Source organism: Mastigoproctus giganteus, chromosome 13 (assembly GCF_048544385.1).
Source record: "Mastigoproctus giganteus isolate SK-2022 chromosome 13, ASM4854438v1, whole genome shotgun sequence".
NCBI lineage: Eukaryota > Metazoa > Arthropoda > Arachnida > Uropygi > Thelyphonidae > Mastigoproctus > Mastigoproctus giganteus.
The window spans coordinates 152980080-152998128 of record NC_143587.1 but is presented as its reverse complement, the minus strand read 5'-3'; the positions used below and the strand labels follow the sequence as shown (position 1 = coordinate 152998128).

At 34.5% G+C, this 18049-nt stretch overlaps 1 protein-coding gene across 3 annotated transcripts in view; it reads right to left on the bottom strand.

The window, feature by feature from the left end:
• The window catches only part of LOC150076529 (uncharacterized), a 437825-nt gene that overhangs the window by 42945 nt on the left and 376831 nt on the right, over positions 1–18049 (bottom strand). For all 3 annotated transcript variants that reach the window (XM_090387824.1, XM_090387826.1, XM_090387825.1), the window contains 2 exons: positions 14148–14247; positions 9555–9671 (listed from right to left, as the gene is read on the bottom strand). In XM_090387824.1, the coding sequence (XP_090243950.1) occupies positions 9555–9671; positions 14148–14247 (217 nt within the window). The remainder of the gene's footprint in view (positions 1–9554; positions 9672–14147; positions 14248–18049) is intronic.

Below are 18049 nucleotides of genomic sequence, written 5' to 3'. Positions count from 1 at the left end.
TATAGTGCCAATAGAAAAGGTGCCCACCACTTTAAATAAATTTTTGCCACTAATAAAACAGAAATTCGATTTTCCATTCAGAAAAACAGCTCTACATGCAATTTTGAAACAAATGGGTTTTATATGAAAGAAAGCAAAAGCAAAACAGAAAGTCATAATAGAAAGAGATAATACTGTTCTATGGAGAACAAAATATTTAAGAGCAATTACACATTACCACAATTCTGGGAAGAACTTAGTTTTGTTAGGTGAAATCCTGGGTGGGCAGTAATTTTACTTTTCAGAAGTGTTAGAGAATCGATGGATTATCTGCAGTCGTGAACTGTGGTTCCACAAAAAAAGAAAAGACATTATAATGAGAGCAGGAAATATAAACAGCTTTATTCCAAACTCTATGCTTATTTATAAAGCTGAAAACACAATGGTGACTACCATAGCCAAGTGAATCAACATAATTTTGAAACAGCCTAAAGCAGCAACTACTGCCAAATATTCAGGCAGGTTCTGTTATAGTTTTTGATGATGCACGATGCCATAACATTCAACAAGACAAGCCTCCAAATACTTCATCACAGAAGCAAGATATTACAGAGTGGTTGGGGAGATGCTGTTATGTTGTTATTTGGTTTTTAGGAGCATTAGCAACTAAGGCCATATTGCTCCGGGAATATGCGGTGGTCATTCCCACCATCCTCCGTATTTGGTGGTGACAGGCTCGAACCCCGGTCTAATCAAGAAGCGTGTGCTACGCACTGCTGCTCCTTCCCACCTGGCTACGGAGGCGCCCTTGGGGAGATGCACTGTATCATTTCAACCTAATATGCATAAATGTGAATTATTAGAAATTATTAGCCATTTAAATGTTCCAAAAACATACAGTGGACAGCATACTCCATGAGCACGACACGCGGACTTAAGATTAATGCCTTACCATTACAATTTAAAATCAACTGAATTAATATGGGCTCAAATTTTATTCAAAAAAAAAAATATATTCACAGAGACATGAATATAAGTATGACACATTTAATGGAATACACGAAACAAGGAATAGCTAGCATAAATCAAGAAAGATGGAAAAGTTACTGTGACCATGTTTTCAAGGCAGAGCAGCAGAAGTATTGGGAAACCACTTGTATTATTGAAGAAATTATTGAGTCTTTATTGTTTACTACAAATGGAAATGATAGTAAAACTGAAGCAACAATGGAAACAAATCAAGATGATGATTAATGTAAGGTTTTAAATGTTATTAATATTATTATACATTCAGATGTCAACATTTATTTCTGAATACTACGATTGTATTTTTTGGCAATCCAGTATTTCAATATAGCTATAAAAACAAATAGCTACTAAAACAAAACATGTTATTCATTTGACCAGCTTCATTCTCTCTTTAATTCTGATCCCTATTTCAGAGAAGAGAAGTGCCTACTAAGTCACACCCTGGAATATCTTCAGGGTGTGACTAAGTTACGAACAGACAGTACTGTTAGTTGTTACCAGTTATTCTACTGTGCTTTTTTCTAAAATTATGATAAAACAATTTCTAATTGATAAGTAAAATTCTGTTGGGCAGTTAAGCATAAAATCAATATCAGGAGAAAATATGTATCAAAAGTCAACAAAGTTTCTTGTAATGTAACAAAGTTCAGGAAATGTACTATCTAAGAATGCCGAGGTTAGATTAACAGGTTCATCCTTAAACAGTATAGTTTTTATTACCCAGAAATTTCTTAAATACTTTTGAATTATGATCATTAACCCACTTCAACAGCTGTTTCTCAGGCCTGCTTAGTGGTGGTGTTTCAATTAGAAAAATCTCCACAACACAACCTTTTTATGAATATAGGGGATTGCATCTGCATCTATGCTCCTTTGAGTAAGAAATGGAGATAATTTGCCAATAGCTTGATCAGAGGGCAGTTATCTTTGAATCTCTTGGCAGGAACTCTTTCAAAATTGTCACTACCCGTGGCTATGGATTATTACACAAACACTGGGAAGCATGTATACATTATACTATATAGCCCTTGTTTATCAATACATTTTATTGATAATTATCAATAAAAACATACTTACAATTGTTCTTTCCAACTCACATATTTATTTTGTTAAAAGGATGGACAACTGTTGAAGCCAGCCTGTCATTATCTTTTTGACAATATCAGGTTGGCATTGTCACCTTGCCTCCCACAAAATATCTCTTCAAATATCCACATAGAAAACATATGGAGTCAAATCCAGACTATATACAGATGATGCAAACTCAACAACCGAGATCTGCAATTTTCATCTGAGTCATATAGGTAATGTGTAGCCTGGCAAGATCATAGTATAATGTGATGTGATGGGTGTCCTGCTAGTTCCCCCTCCCTCTCTTTTTAATAGCCCTATTACTCTTATCAACTGTTTGGCAATATCCTTCCTTATTTATCCCAAACCTTTCTCTAAAAATAAAAATTTAAAAAAATCAACCAAAATTGGGCCTTGTGTCCCAAAGTGCTATGGCCATCATTTTTTGTGATGATCTGGCAATCAGAGGTTTTCTTCTCACTAGAGATAACTGATGCGGCCATTCCACATTTAGAATAAGGTCATAATGGATGATCAACATCTTGTATCTGCTTCTATCGGGCCTTTAAAAAAAATCCCCCTGAAAGTTACTGCACTCCTGCAACGTATGCTTGATAGATCTGCCTGGAAAATCTCATTTCTCTTATAAACAGCTTTGGTCTCAATTTTCAGCATATTTTCCTATAATCTGACGTGTCTAAAATGGTTAACACACTTCTCCTCAAGCACCCTGGTGCCTGAAGGACAATAACTACATTGCATATGTCCTGTCTTTTTGCATAATTTCATTCTAAAGTCTTAATGTTTTATTCAATGCATACAGACTTTAGCCTACTCCTTGGATAGTCACAGTGACCCCTCCTTTAATATGTGCTAGCCATGTATAAACTAGCTTCTATCAATAGTGCCGAGTGGTATACTTTTCTCAATGTCATGAATCCAGGCAGCTGAGTTTTCTCCTGACTTAAAAAGAGAAAAGTTTTCTCCTGACGAGAAAACTCAGCTGCCTGGTTCAATGAAACTCAACTCTGTCATGGACCACTAGAAGAACCAGACATCGCTTTGACTGTTCATATCTTTAGATCTGTAATAAGCAGAAACTTTTATTTTAGCATGTTTATCCCTTAATATTATCTCTTAATAGTATATCTACAGCAATAAATAAAACTTCATGGTGCTAACTCAATTATAAAAAATTTTGTTTCATAAGGTGCATTACTCACCACCCTAATCTGCAATTTTCATCTGAGTCATATATTTGGATGAGTTATCATCCAAATCCCCTCCCCACCCCACCTGGTTGAATATTGAATGCTTAACACTGCTATGAGGAATTATTAAAATGCCAAGAATGTCTTGGAATAACTTGTTATATTTGATACTTCCTTGTGCACTTGTCAATTCATGAAGCAAGAAACAGTGTATATAGATTTAAATTATTTCATAATAGTGTCTGATAGATTCTCACATTAAAACTACCATAACTGATTTACAAAATATTATTTCTTTACCTTCAATGATATTGAAATTACTTGAAATGAGCCAAAATTAAATCAATCATTTGAATATGATTAATAAAGAAAAATTTTTTTCCAAATAGCCTAAGTGGAATGGCCACTTAGGAGTAGGCCACATATTGGCCTACTCCTAAGTGGCCAATTTGGATTTCAAATATGATTATATTTAGGTTAACCCAGCAATTAGTATTAGTATTAGTATTAGTAACGGCCGCATGGTGCAAGAAAGCCTATGGCTTATGCTGCACCAGCCAAAAAAAAAAAAAAAAAAATAAATAAATAAATAAATCCGAACAAAACAATGATAAAAACAAAAAAATAAAAATAAATAACTAAATAATAATAATTAATAAAATAAAAAATAAATAAAAAGGAAATTAAACCTATCATCCTATGTGCTTCCCTTACCCGAAAGTACTATCCAGATGACCTTTGAATTTCCCCAAACTGTCGGCCTCTACCACCCATGAAGGCAACTTATTCCAGTAATTTATAACTCGCTGGCTAAAATAGAACTTCCTGCAATCCAATCTAAACATTTCCCCCCGTAACTTGAATTTATGTCCCCTAGTTCTAGCATCATTTATAATCTTGAAAATTTTGTCCTCATTCATTTTACTGATGCCTCTCAGAGCCTTAAACACCTCAATCAAATCTCCTCTAAGGTGTCTAGTTTCCAAACTCTGCAACCCACATATTCGAAGTCTTTCTTCATAAGGACGCCCTTTTGCCGATCTCACCAGGCGAGTTACCCTTCTTTGCACCCTTTCAAGAAGCTCGATGTCTTTCTTCAGGTGCGGTCTCCATACTTGAACACAGTATTCCAAGTGTGGTCTAACATAAGCCTTATATAATGGGATTATCACGTCCCTTTCTCTACTTGCAAAAGTTCGATAGATCATTGATAGGACACCATGGGCCTTCCTTGCAACCTGTTTACAATGCTCAGAGAATTTCATGTCTGACCGTATCGTAACACCCAAGTCCCTTTCCTCCAGTACTGGCTTTAGTTGAACTCCACCAAGTGAATAAGTTATTTTGGGATTACTGTTTCCCAGGTGTAATACCTTACACTTTGTTGGATTAAAGCACAGCTGCCATTTTTCTGACCATTCCTGAAGTCTATCTAGGTCTCTCTGAAGTAGCTCAGCTTGACAGTGATCATTAACTACTCTCCCAATTTTAACATCATCTGCAAATTTAGACATCACGCCCTCTATCCCTTCATCAATGTCGTTTATGAAAATTAAAAACAACAGTGGTCCTAATACTGATCCTTGGGGAACCCCACTTCTTACATCAACCCAATCTGAGGAATAGCCATTTATCACAACCCTCTGCCTCCTGCCCTGAAGCCATCCTTCTATCCATCTAAGGATTTTCCCAGTGATTCCAACCTGTTCCAGCTTATAAAGCAACCGCTCATGTGGGACTGAGTCAAAAGCTTTGCTGAAATCTAAATAAACAATGTCGAAATTATTCCCTAAATCCAGCTCGTGAGTGACCCTTTCGAAATAGCGAACCAGATTTGTTAAACATGATTTTCCCTTTACGAAACCATGCTGAGTATCCTTGAGAATTTCAATTCGATCCAAATGATCCTGAATTCCACCCTTGATCATTGCCTCCATGATTTTCCCTACTACTGAAGTCAGACTGACAGGTCGATAATTTCCAACTTCACTTTTAGAGCCATCCTTATGTATGGGAGATACATTTGCACTTTTCCAATCCAAGGGAATCTCCCCAGAGTCTAATGATGCTCGCATAATTAGCCTCAATGGTTCAATGCACTCGCTTGCCGCCTCTCTTAAGATTATAGGGTATATTCCATCAACTCCAGGAGCCTTACTGGTCTGTAGGCTCGAAAGTTTTTTCATTAAATAATCTTGCGAAATTTCAATATCATTAATTACATATTTTTTAACTTCGCTCCCACAATTTCCCTTTGCCACAAAAGGCTTTTCATTTGTAAATATCGATGCAAAATAACTGTTGAGTTCATCTGCAACGGCAGCTGGTGTATTTATTACTATCCCCTTTCCCTTACATAAAGGTCCGATCTGGTTTGTCCTGCTCTTCTTGGCATTTATATATGTGAAGAATTCTTTATCCCCCCTCTTTGCTCTGTTTGCTAGTGATTTCTCATAAACTGCCTTTGCCTGTCGAACCTTTTCTGTGGCTCTATTACACATCACCTTGTAGCTGTTATAGGCTTCAGTACTTTTTGTTGTTCTGTAACCTTTCCATGCCACCTTTTTCTGCTCAAGTAATGCGGCAACTTCACTAGTCATCCAACTTGGAACCCTCCTCGTGGAGTATTTTTTTAATGGTATATACGCATTCAAGGCATCTGTGATTAATGTTTTAAAAGCGTACCACAGTTCAATTGTATTCATTCTCTGCGCGATATCTACCCAGTTAATAGAGGCCATGTAGTACCTTAAGGCATCGTAATTTCCTTTTCTGAAATTAAAACCCATTCCTTTGCCTATTACTTCTGCTACCTCTCTCGTCATCATCCACCGTAGAACTCCGTGATCACTTCCTGCTACTGGTTCCTCTACTGTCAGCCCTGTTATGTCATCTGATTCATGTGTGATGATGAGGTCTAGGATACTCTTTTCTCTAGTATTTTCCCTGACATGTTGATACAAATAACAGTCATCTAGTTGATTTAAAAATTTTGTTCCCCATGTCGAGTTTCCTTCCCATTTACTCCAATCAATTAGAGGCAGATTGAAATCACCCATAATAAGGCATTGACGCTTACTTGCCCATTCCAGTTGCATGTAGAGGCTTTTGTCATAATCTTCACAATCACCTGGTCTGTAGATTACTCCTACTCGCATTATACCTTTGTTTCCAACTATCTCACACCATACAGACTCTATACTAGCATGTGAAACGTCTGAATCCGGGAAAGCTATCGTCGCACTCAGGCTGCTTCTGATAAGAAGCATTACCCCACCACCCCTTCTATCTAACCTATCCTTCCTAAATACATTATACAAGCCGTACTGAAATTCATCATCCCCAATTTCCGGGTGGCACCACGTCTCTGTAAGCCCTATTATGTCCGCGTTACTTGTTTTAACCAGCAGTTCGAATTCGCTCATTTTATTGACGACACTTCTAACGTTACTGTATAAACAATTAAGATTTACTGTTCTTGTATATTTAACAACCCTAACACAACCCTTGAAGTTTTTTAGGCTCTCTTCCCTCGCATTAGCTACCCGCCCACGTGAAACGTTTGTGCCCCCAGAACATCTAGATAATACGTCCAGTTGGGGTAACAGATAAGAACTCTTGAGGTATGTGCAAGAGTTACTTTGACCAATATTATCAGATAAACGCGTGTCAGTATTACCCACATCCCCCCTAACTAGCAGTTTCCCTGAACCTTTAAGTTTTCCTCAATAATACTGGCAAAAACTTTTGCACCACCTTTGTTTAAGTGTATCCCGTCTCTACAAAACAAATTCCTTCTACCTACAAGTGTGGGCCATGCTGATAGAAATTTACCCCCTAAAGCCTTGCAGATTCCTTCAAGTCTTGAGTTAATCCACAAGGCTCTTAACATATAATCCCTCCTATCGTGTCTGGGCAGAATTGCAGACACATAGACATTATGGCCTAGCTCGCGACATTTCCTCAGCATGGTTCTGTATTTTTCCAACAAATCGTCAGATCGTGTACGTTTAATATCGTTTGTTCCCACATGAATAATAATATTTTCTTTACCCCCTTTAAAATCTGACAGTCAATGAGCACATACAGCTAAAATTTGTGCTATGGTGGTTATTAAATGTAAATAAAAAATTCTCTACCAGAATGACATCAGTGTCAATTTTAGCATTCCTCAATTGCTGCAATTCCTTTTGATCTGCATCGTTAATTGTTTTGTCGATGAAAAAGTTTTCCATAAAGAAATAAAATCATTTTCATTAAACATATGAACCATTAAAAATATGAATTTGAAATTAGCAGGGTCTTTCTGTCCAATTCTAGCATCATGTTGCTAACACATTCCAGCTTACACAAAAACTTTGAGCACCAATACCACAGAATAGGAGAGTTTCAGTTAGAAAAGTGAGAACGAAAAGGAATGGCATAAACAACTCCAGTGCTAAAAATGAAGAACTGATATATTTACACTCACCTTCTCTCTATATATTTATGTTCTTTCCTGAAGGCATTAATTTGTATTTCTTCCCAGAAGGAGATTCATTTCCACATCAGAGATCCTATTTACAATTTCTGGTGTCCAATCATGTGCCATTTCATCCCCTGTAGCAATGCATTGCTGGTAACTACAATGAGATATTAAGCTCTTGAGCAATGTCACTCAGTTTAATGTGCTCATCTACTCTCAATATGGTTTACAACCAACACTGTCATCCATAGTGGACCTGCTTGGACAATTTATTTCTGCTAATCATGAACATCTACCTTTAGAAAAGGCATTGCACCCACCTAAACTGTTTCCATGGCACCTCCATAGCCAGGTGGGCAGGAGCAGCAGTGCATAGCACACTCTTCTTGATTAGACCGGGGTTCAAGCCCATGACCACCAAATACGGAGGATGCAGAAAGGTCAGGGAATGACCACCGCATATCCCCGGAACAATATGGCCTTAGTTGCTAATGCTCCTAAAAACCAAATAACAACAAACTGTTTCCATGACATGATATGATGTTAGATTTATCCACCAGTTGGCAGTGAATTTCCAACAGCCTGGTACCCTTGACGTATGATGCACCTCTACATTTAACCACGTTTCCAGTAGTCTTGTCATCTTGCAAATGATAGTGCAGTAATACAACATATATGTCATGCAATTTCATGGTTGCAAGAGGAAACTGATGGTGCATATACTCTTCATGTGGTCAAACCTGTCCACAAACCAACCACACTTTTTTCTTTCAAAAGCGACATGCATTAACATTAGTAGAGACATATGATGCAAGAAAGCAAGATTAAGCAGCATCAGCCAAAAAAAAAAAAAAAAAAAAAACCGCTCCCATTTCACCCCTCCGTTCAATCCAAATACCTGTCCAGCTCAGCCTTAAATTTATTTAGGTTAGCTTCCACAACATAGGATGGAAGCCTGTTCCACCAACCAACTATCCGCTGGCTAAAGGCAAACTTCCGCACATCTATCCTACACCTGTCTTTCCTCAGATGCTTTAATTTATTTTTTGAAACACCACTATATTCTTATATGTTTGGTTAGGCCCCTTTCAAGATATGGATCTAATGGAAAAATGACAGTATTAGTTATTGGCATAAGCAATGCTATACAGAAAGAATTCAGTTGCAGATTCTGTGGGTTCCAAGGCATTAAGAGTTTTGAAAACCTCAAGCAAATTAAGTAATAGAAATATCTTTTTCTTTCATGGTTTGAACAAAATAAAGGTTCAAAAAAAAATAAATAAAAATAAAGGAACATGCTTAACTTAAAGAAAGATATATAGTTTTAGATTGAAAATACGAGAAAAAATTTCTCTTACCTTGTTGAAACCAGCAGTGAGCCAACACATACACACTTAAAAAAAGATGCAAAATTAGTTTTATTTTATTAATACTGGTTATTTAAGAGTGTTACCAATCTGGAAAAACAAAAATGAAGTTGTTTTAACTTAACTACTTATTAGTCAGCTAACTCCCTAGATCTCAACCCAACAGCCAATCATGTAATGACTTAGAAACCTGGTATGGCTCCATCACGAGTAATATCATCTTGTAATGTCAATGTCATGTTGGGAATTAAGAGCACTATTCAAGCTTGGGGAATTCCAATGTTGTATCATCAGGTGTATTAAAATGACAGTGTGTGTGTGTTTAAAAAATGTCCTCCCCTCCCTAAAAACCAAGTAATAAGAGTAGTGGGGGTGGGGGGAATTACGGACTAAAGCATTATTTACTAGCATCTCCATATGGGAATATCATACCTCTATAATATATTCTTGGTGCTGACATTCTGGAACTGACAGTATCACTGTCGGTGTCACCAGATTCGGTATATCCACTAGACTCTGGTCCCTTGAATTTATCTTCTATTTCTAGTTCTGCAGAAAAATTTATATTTTCAGCATTGTTAATATATATATATATATATATATATATATATAGTATGGTAAAAATTTCAAGTAAAACTGAAAGCAGCAGGGATAAACGATTACAATGAAGACTGTACTAAGTATTCCTCAAAAACTTTATTAAAAGAATAAGAGTTTACCTCAATATGATACGTAGAACACTTCCACATGATACTCTCCAGAAATTAAAACAAAAACAATTAAAAACTTGAAAATCTTACATTATAGTAAGAAATAATTAACAATAATTAAAAATCAAATAAAGACAATTAAAAATCAGTTCAACACAATTAAAAATTAATTTAACGAAAAAAAAAATTCAAAACGATTTTCCTTCCTTTTTTTCTTTAAATCAATTTTTGACTTAATTTTTAATTGTGTTCATTTGATTTTTAGTTATTGTTAATTATTTCTTACTATAATGTAAGATTTTCAATTTTTTAATTGTTTTCGTTTTAATTTCTGGGGAGAATCATACGGAAATGTTCTACATATCATATTGAGGTAAACTCATATTCTTTTATAAATATTGATATCAACGTAGAACGTATTGAGCATTATAGCTCTGGTTCACGCTATCAAAAACTTTATATAAAGAGAGAGTCAAAGTCAGCTACACTGAACACGCTTTTGAATCCTATTCAACTAAATATTAAAATTATTTACATGCTATCAGCATATATAACAAAGAAATGTCTATTCGTTACATTTCTTGGAAGACACTAAGTAAAAATATTGAAATATGTTTATGCTTAGTCCCTTCCAAGATACTTCAAAGTTCTGTGGTTTCTAGCCAGTTCAGTTATTTATTTCAAACAAATAAATGAAAGGGTATATTTGTTCACATTCAAATATTCAGTATGCCCTACAGAGTGCATTATAAATACAACAAAATAAATTTTTAAAAATTTGAGAGGGAAGGGGAGAGGGTATCATAAATAATCAGATCATTGAATAACTGATGGTATATAAGTAGGCCTCTTTGCATCATTTTAGCAGTAAAAAAATTAGCATCCTAATTTATTAATTTTTAAATAAAAAGAGGATTCTATTAACCTTTTAATCTGAAATAATAAAATATTACAAATAAATAATTTTTATGTATGCCATTGTTTTTGTATAGAGAGTGGTAAGGAATTCAAATTTTTAATTGTGGTAACTAGGTAGCTGTAACGTAAAATTATATAGCATAATACGCATCACTGCATTTAGCATTCTACTGGATAGTGTAGTATTGACAATTAATTAATTAAATTTATTGGTCTTATTAATTTAAAATATCATGTCCCAGACTAGGGCACAAAGTGGCAGGAGTGCTGTGACTCAGGGAATAACTGAGGGGGGCGATTCTCCAATGCATCACAGCCTAAAAGAATGTGCAACTTGTGAAATGTTTGCCAAACTCTCTGGAACAGAACATGATCCATGTCTTTGTGTGTGTGTGTGTGTGTGCGCACACGCCAGGTGCAGAGTGTCTAGAAATTAGGCGTCAACTCAGCATTCTGATGGGCGTCTATGAGAGCTTGAGATGTAAGGTAGATGCCCTAAAAGAAATTAATATGAGGGGGCCCGTCAAGCTCTCAGCTTCCCAACTCAACACCAGAGCTCACTCCTGGGCATCAGGCAACACAGCGGCAATCTTCAAGGAAGAATGCGCTGGTCCCAAAGGAACTAGCTATTGTTGGTGACTCTATTGTCAGGGAGACGGGGAATATATCGCATAAAAAGGATAGATTATTTATATTTATATAAATAAAAATATAAATATATTTTTATGCAGGGTTCCCCCCTCTCCATTAAAGCAGAATTAATAAAAGTTTCTGCATATTTCTACTTCTGCATGTAACATATAAACAGAAATAAGTGCACAATTTAATTTTTAAATTTCGTATCCTTATCGATTTTCTAAACTAGAAAATGGATGCAACTATTACTTTCATGCTTATGTTTAATTTTGATGAGGGTTTTTTTTTTTATTTCGAGCAAAAAATGGCACGTAAAAAAAGTTTTAAATTTAAAAATTTTTAATTAAAAAAAAAATTATAATTATTAATGCAATCCATTCACAAAAGATCTGGCACTGATATAATGCAAGCAAAAAAAAAAAAAAAAAAAATTCCAGAAGTACAAAAATTTGAAAACAGGCCAGGTCTGCACCTTTTTTTTTTGTCACTATTGAGGACATACCTTCTGCCAGATTAATAAAATTTAAATTTGAAGAAGGAATGTATGCTTACACAGCAGTTTGGATAAAGTCATCTCAGTAAGCATAAACTGCTACTTAAAGTTCTTTCAACTCAACTTCCACAATCGAACTATGGCACATTTCAGGATTTTTGACCTATATGATAACAATATGGATGCAGCCTTCGATCCAACTTGTGTCTCAAAGATATTTCAGGTTGGATCGAAAGTTACATCCATATCACATAACTCAAAAATCCTGGAAATGTCCCTCATTTTTCCATTTCTAAATCTAACTCATCATTATATTAAACTTTCAAGGTTCTAGAAACTACTAAAATCCTTTATCAAAGAATGTGACAGAAAGTAGAATCAAAAGGAAACTGGCTTGCAATTAGAGTTGATATGTATTCTTTATGCAAGCCATTTTATTTATTAGCATAGTTTCTGCACATCATATCATTGTGGTTGGTATTATAGAGAAGGGGGCATGGATAATTTAACCAAATTTTTTTTCCCACCAAAACAAGAACATGTAAGAATTACATTAGTAAGTTATTTTTGTAACAACTCAGGTTATAACTTAAAATAGATGATAAAGAAATAGTTGTCATTCAATTCTTTTTTTGGCATTTCAGCCCATCTCAATAAATGGAATGAAATTCAAGAAAAATTTGAATGAGAACCAATTTATGTGTTCAAAAAAAAAAACATACTCTTGCAAAAGGAAAAAGACCAACATCTTTCATACAGCAGAACACTGGCAATTATTTTCAAGCTGTATAGGCAGGTACAGTACATAATGCATAAATAATAAATGCAAATGGCTGTAATTTTGTCTCACCAATTTTTCCCAATTCCCGTAAACAGACAGCACTAAAATTGATTATCAAAAAAACTGACTATCCAAAATCCCCTCAATTCAATTACAAATGTATACTGGAGATTTATTTAAAAAGAAGTAATTAATCACTGCAATGAATGCAGTTAACTGTATTCTTCGTTTGGTTGTTATTTTATTTTTATTTAACATTTGGTTATATTTAGTTCACTAGAAATATATTCTTACTTTAAAACTGCCTTTATTAGTATTAATAGAAGGCCTGAACTTACACAGCACATCTTTTCTGGTTCCAATGTCAATCTTTAATGAAACTCAGGGAAAATTAGATAGTTTGCAAATAATTTTGGCCTATACTGTTTTGAGTTTACACTTCATGTGTGTATAAAAAAAAAAAGGTAAAGTGCAGCCATTATCAACCCACTGCAGGATGGAAGCCTCCTCAACAATTCATGTTGAGGGAAATGGACCATAATCTGCCACGCTGGTCCAGTGCGGGTTGGCAGATCGACCGTATTCAGCAGTCAGGGGCTTGAACCCCGATCAACTCAAAGAGCGTGTGCTACTGCACTCCCACTCATGACCACTCGGCTACGGTGTGTATAGGATTATAAAAAAATTTTAATGTCATTCCTACATCTTTTGGCATCCTTCTCCCCTTCACATGCTGCATTGATGGGATGCTTGGTCATCCACTGAGATGACCATTTAAACAACCACCTCGTGGTGACATAACATCATCACACTTCACTTGTGAGAACACTGCTGTTTATTTTATGGTGCAAAATTGAGTAACTCATGGTTGTTTGTTTGTTGTTTGGTTTTTAGGAGCATTAGCAACTAAGGCCATATTGCTCCGGGATATGCAGTGGTCATTTTCTGACCTTTCCGCATCCTCCGTATTTGGTGGTGATGGGCTCGAACCCCGGTCTAATCAAGAAGCGTGTGCTACGCACTGCTGCTCCTTCCCACCTGGCTACGGAGGCACCAGAGAAACTCATGGTGAGTTGATTACTGAAATCTGAGAGTCAATATTAACTTAGGACTAATTTTTGGCTTTTTTTTTTTTTTTTTGTAAGAAATTCACCATCTTTGTAAATCAATAAAAACCCAACAATTTAAGTGCATGCATGCATGCACGTGCACTAAAAATGGGACCCAGCCAGCAAAAAAAAGTGTTAAACACTCAATATGACTACAAACTAAATACTGGCATTCCACAAAACCTGTCTGATGACATGTTGATGAAGTATTTTCCTAATATGCTTAAGAATTCCCAGCATAATTCAGACAAAAAATATGCACCTAAGAAACAAAATTTTACAGATGACCTTACATCAAAGATGGTGAAACATCACTTATTTAGTTCAGTGAAATTTTCATTATTAATAATCAACACTAATAACAAAAACAGCAATCACCTCGCATAAGACTTGTAAAACAGTCATCACATACTCTGACTTCTTGAAAGTGTAAATAATACAGAGGTGCTTTGTTTGAAGAACAATGAGAACACACAACCTGAAAGTGTAAAAATACAAAGTTTATATCACAAATATTTACTATTGTTTTTTAATGAATCTACTTTAAGGTAACTATCATAATGAAGTATACCACTAGCATAGAAAAGAATATACCAGCATGTGTGTGTATATATATATATATATAATTATGAATAAAAATTAAAATTAAGTAAAGAAAGAAAATGGATTTGAATTTGAATAGAGATAAAATGGAATATCAATAATATGAATTATGGATCAGGGACACTGCAAGAGCAAAGGTACCCTACAACCATAATGTATATATAGAAAATTATTTTAATGTTATGTGCAAATCTTTAATTTAACTTATGCTAATAATGAAAATACCGTGTACCCTGGGAGCGATGTATGTTGAATAAAGGGGGGGAAGAACGGAAAAGAGTAACGTTATAAACAAAGTGCGAATTTTGAAAAATGTAAAATTTGAAAAGAACGAAAATAGAAATAGCAGATTATTGAAAAGAACGACCAAAGTAGAAATAGCATTGCAGTATCTTTCATAATTTCTGTGTCATCTTCAGAGGTCATCCACCTAAATTATGAAAAAGAACAGCAATACTCTTACTTCTGTTTCTGACATGTTCTGTATGTCAAAAAAAAAAAAAAAAAAAAAAAAAAACACGTGTACGCGGACACGTTGTAAAAAATAATTTAGAATATAAATTTTGAAAAAATAAAATACAAGTTAAGCAAAAATATTATTCCAAAGTATAACATACAGAACATGGATGACCTTACATGGATGACCTGTTATACTTTGGAATAATATTTTTGCTTAACTTGTATTTTATTTTTTCAAAATTTATATTCTAAATTATTTTTTACAACGTGTCCGCGTACACGTGTTTTTTTTTTTTTTTTTTTTTTTTTTGACATACAGAACATGTCAGAAACAGAAGTAAGAGTATTGCTGTTCTTTTTCATAATTTAGGTGGATGACCTCTGAAGATGACACAGAAATTATGAAAGATACTGCAATGCTATTTCTACTTTGGTCGTTCTTTTCAATAATCTGCTATTTCTATTTTCGTTCTTTTCAAATTTTACATTTTCCAAAATTCGCACTTTGTTTATAACGTTACTCTTTTCCGTTCTTCCCCCCCTTTATTCAACATACATCGCTCCCAGGGTACACGGTATTTTCATTATTAGCATAAGTTAAATTAAAGATTTGCACATAACATTAAAATAATTTTCTATATATATATATATATATATATATATATTATCATCTATATATTTACTGGAAAAATAATGAATTACATAGAACTATAATTTGTAATCGTAAGGATCACGATTTCTAACCTTACAGACTGGGATTCTATAATCTTTGATGGGTGAAACAATGAGGACATTGTGCATGTTCACCTCAAGTGAGTAAATACAGATGAATTAAATGAGTTGCCAAATTCCTATTCTTGCAAATGCAACTTCGTTTTTATTCATTTTTTGACTGACCATGGATGATCATGGCTACTGATAATGTTTTATTTGGATCAGTTTAATATTCAGATCATCCTGCCAAGTGCTTATGACAGATTTGTAATCAACACATGGAACTTGGTAACATGAAGTGTCTGGTGTCACCCTGTTTGTTCTCGACTCAGGTAAACATTCTTTGATCATGAATGTGATGTTTCCCCATAAATTTTGCTTCCAAGTTCAAAAATTTCTGTTGACTCATTAACATGCAACTCAAATGAGACTATTTTTTTTTTTTTTTTTTTTTTTTTTTAAGTAATTTTAACACACTTATTCATCAGAATAGCAAGTTATATAAGTTCAATAATGCTTCCAGGTGGTTACACATAGAATAGTTACTTAACATTTTAATGATTCTTTCTTTTTTAATTAAGGTCTGATTTAACTCTTTCTTTTCTTGCAAAATAGCTTTGTGTACCTTTACTTCAATGAAGCAAAAGTTAAGGCTTACCTTCTGTTTTCTAAACATCTTCAATTTGATCGTTTAGATGTGTTACCTTTATTAATATATCCATGCAAATATAAATGTTGTACCTTCTCTTCACAGCATCATGAAAACTTTTGAGATAACCAACTGATTTCTTATGCTCTTGAACATGAAGTTCTTTAAACTAGAAGCATATTTAAACTTTGCAATTAAGCACTAATTTACATAACAAAATTCAATTTAAAACTCATTTACAAATATATCTAGTTAAAAAAATCATAATTAAAGCCAGAAAATGTTCTTTGATTTACAAAAAGCACTTTTTGGCATAGCTTACAACTATTTAAAATATATCTGTTCTGTGTTATGTCTATATAAAACTATTTCCCCTCCTTCTCTTTCCTAAAGAACTCTGAATGCCAAACACACATTTTGTTACAAACAACTCTTAAATCCAATGGAAGAGAAGTTTCTTTCTAATTCCTGGAGCTGTTTTCCCAAGCACAATGATATATTGGTTAGCAACCTTTTAGGCACTCTCCACTGAAAATATCAACTAAACTGCCACACTTGCTACCATACCGAACGGAATGGAGCACATAGATAAACCCTTCCCTACCTCAGATATCTCATATTTATATAGATAGATTCAGTGTATATATAATAATGAAATGCAAGCAATACAGCAAAATACAATTTTATTCATGGCTTCCTCTGAAATGCAAACTGAACTGACATATCCCAAAGGAAGAATATAAGTGGTTTTTTTGTTGGCTCGATCTGATTGAGCAGCAAAAAACCCAACAAATCCAGACACTTTAAATCATATCAATGCTAACCAAATGGAAAACAATGTTTTAAAAAGTTGGTTGAGACTGCATATCTTTCCATGACAACTAGATGAAAATCCCAGAAATGAAAAACTCAAAAAAAGGCCAGTGACACTAAGTCTCTTATACCTTAAAGTTATGACAACCGTCATATAAATTCAGAGAAAAGACAAAATAATAAATTCTATGAAATGTAATGGATGAAAAAGAGCACAAAGCAGCAAAGTTGCTTAAACTAGGCAAAAGTAGAGGAAGCAGAAAGACTGAAATATGTGCATGCTTACTTGAAAAACAAGAACTGAATTAGAATAGACTGGACAGAGTTATTGAACATGAAATCAAATGGAATATGGCAGAAAATTACTATATAAACTCCATCATATGATATCAAATACAAGATAGTAAGAAAGTAAAAAGATTACATTTAAAAATCAAGTTAAAATCCTAAAAAATAGAGAACAGTAGGTATTCCAACAACAGGTTTGGAGAAAGAAATTCAAGTTCAAATAATGAAACACAACCATTTAAAATATTTTCAGCACTTGAAAACTATTCAAACAAATTATAATTGCCTATTACATAAGATTGGGGAGATCTCTCTCTCTCTCTCTCTCTCTCTCTCTCTCTCTCTCTCTCTCTCTCTCACGAATTAGACATAGTAATGTCAATTTAAGAAAAAATAATACAGTCTGCCTCTATATAAAGTACACAGAATGACTGAATGTAAAAAGAAAGAAAGAAAGAAAACCTTACTAATTGAAATTCATAGAATGATTAACTCTTGTGCTTCTGAAAACAATTTCGAGAGTGAAAACAGCAGAATTCCAGTAAGATGGTATGCCTCCTTTACTGGTCTAAAGATGTTTGTTATTTGGTTTTTAGGAGCATTAGCAACTAAGGCCATATTGCTCCGGGAATATGCGGTGGTCATTCCCTTGACCTTTCCGCATCCTCCGTATTTGGTGGTGACGGGCTCGAACCCCGGTCTAATCAAGAAGCGTGTACTACGCACTGCTGCTCCTTCCCACCTGGCTACGGAG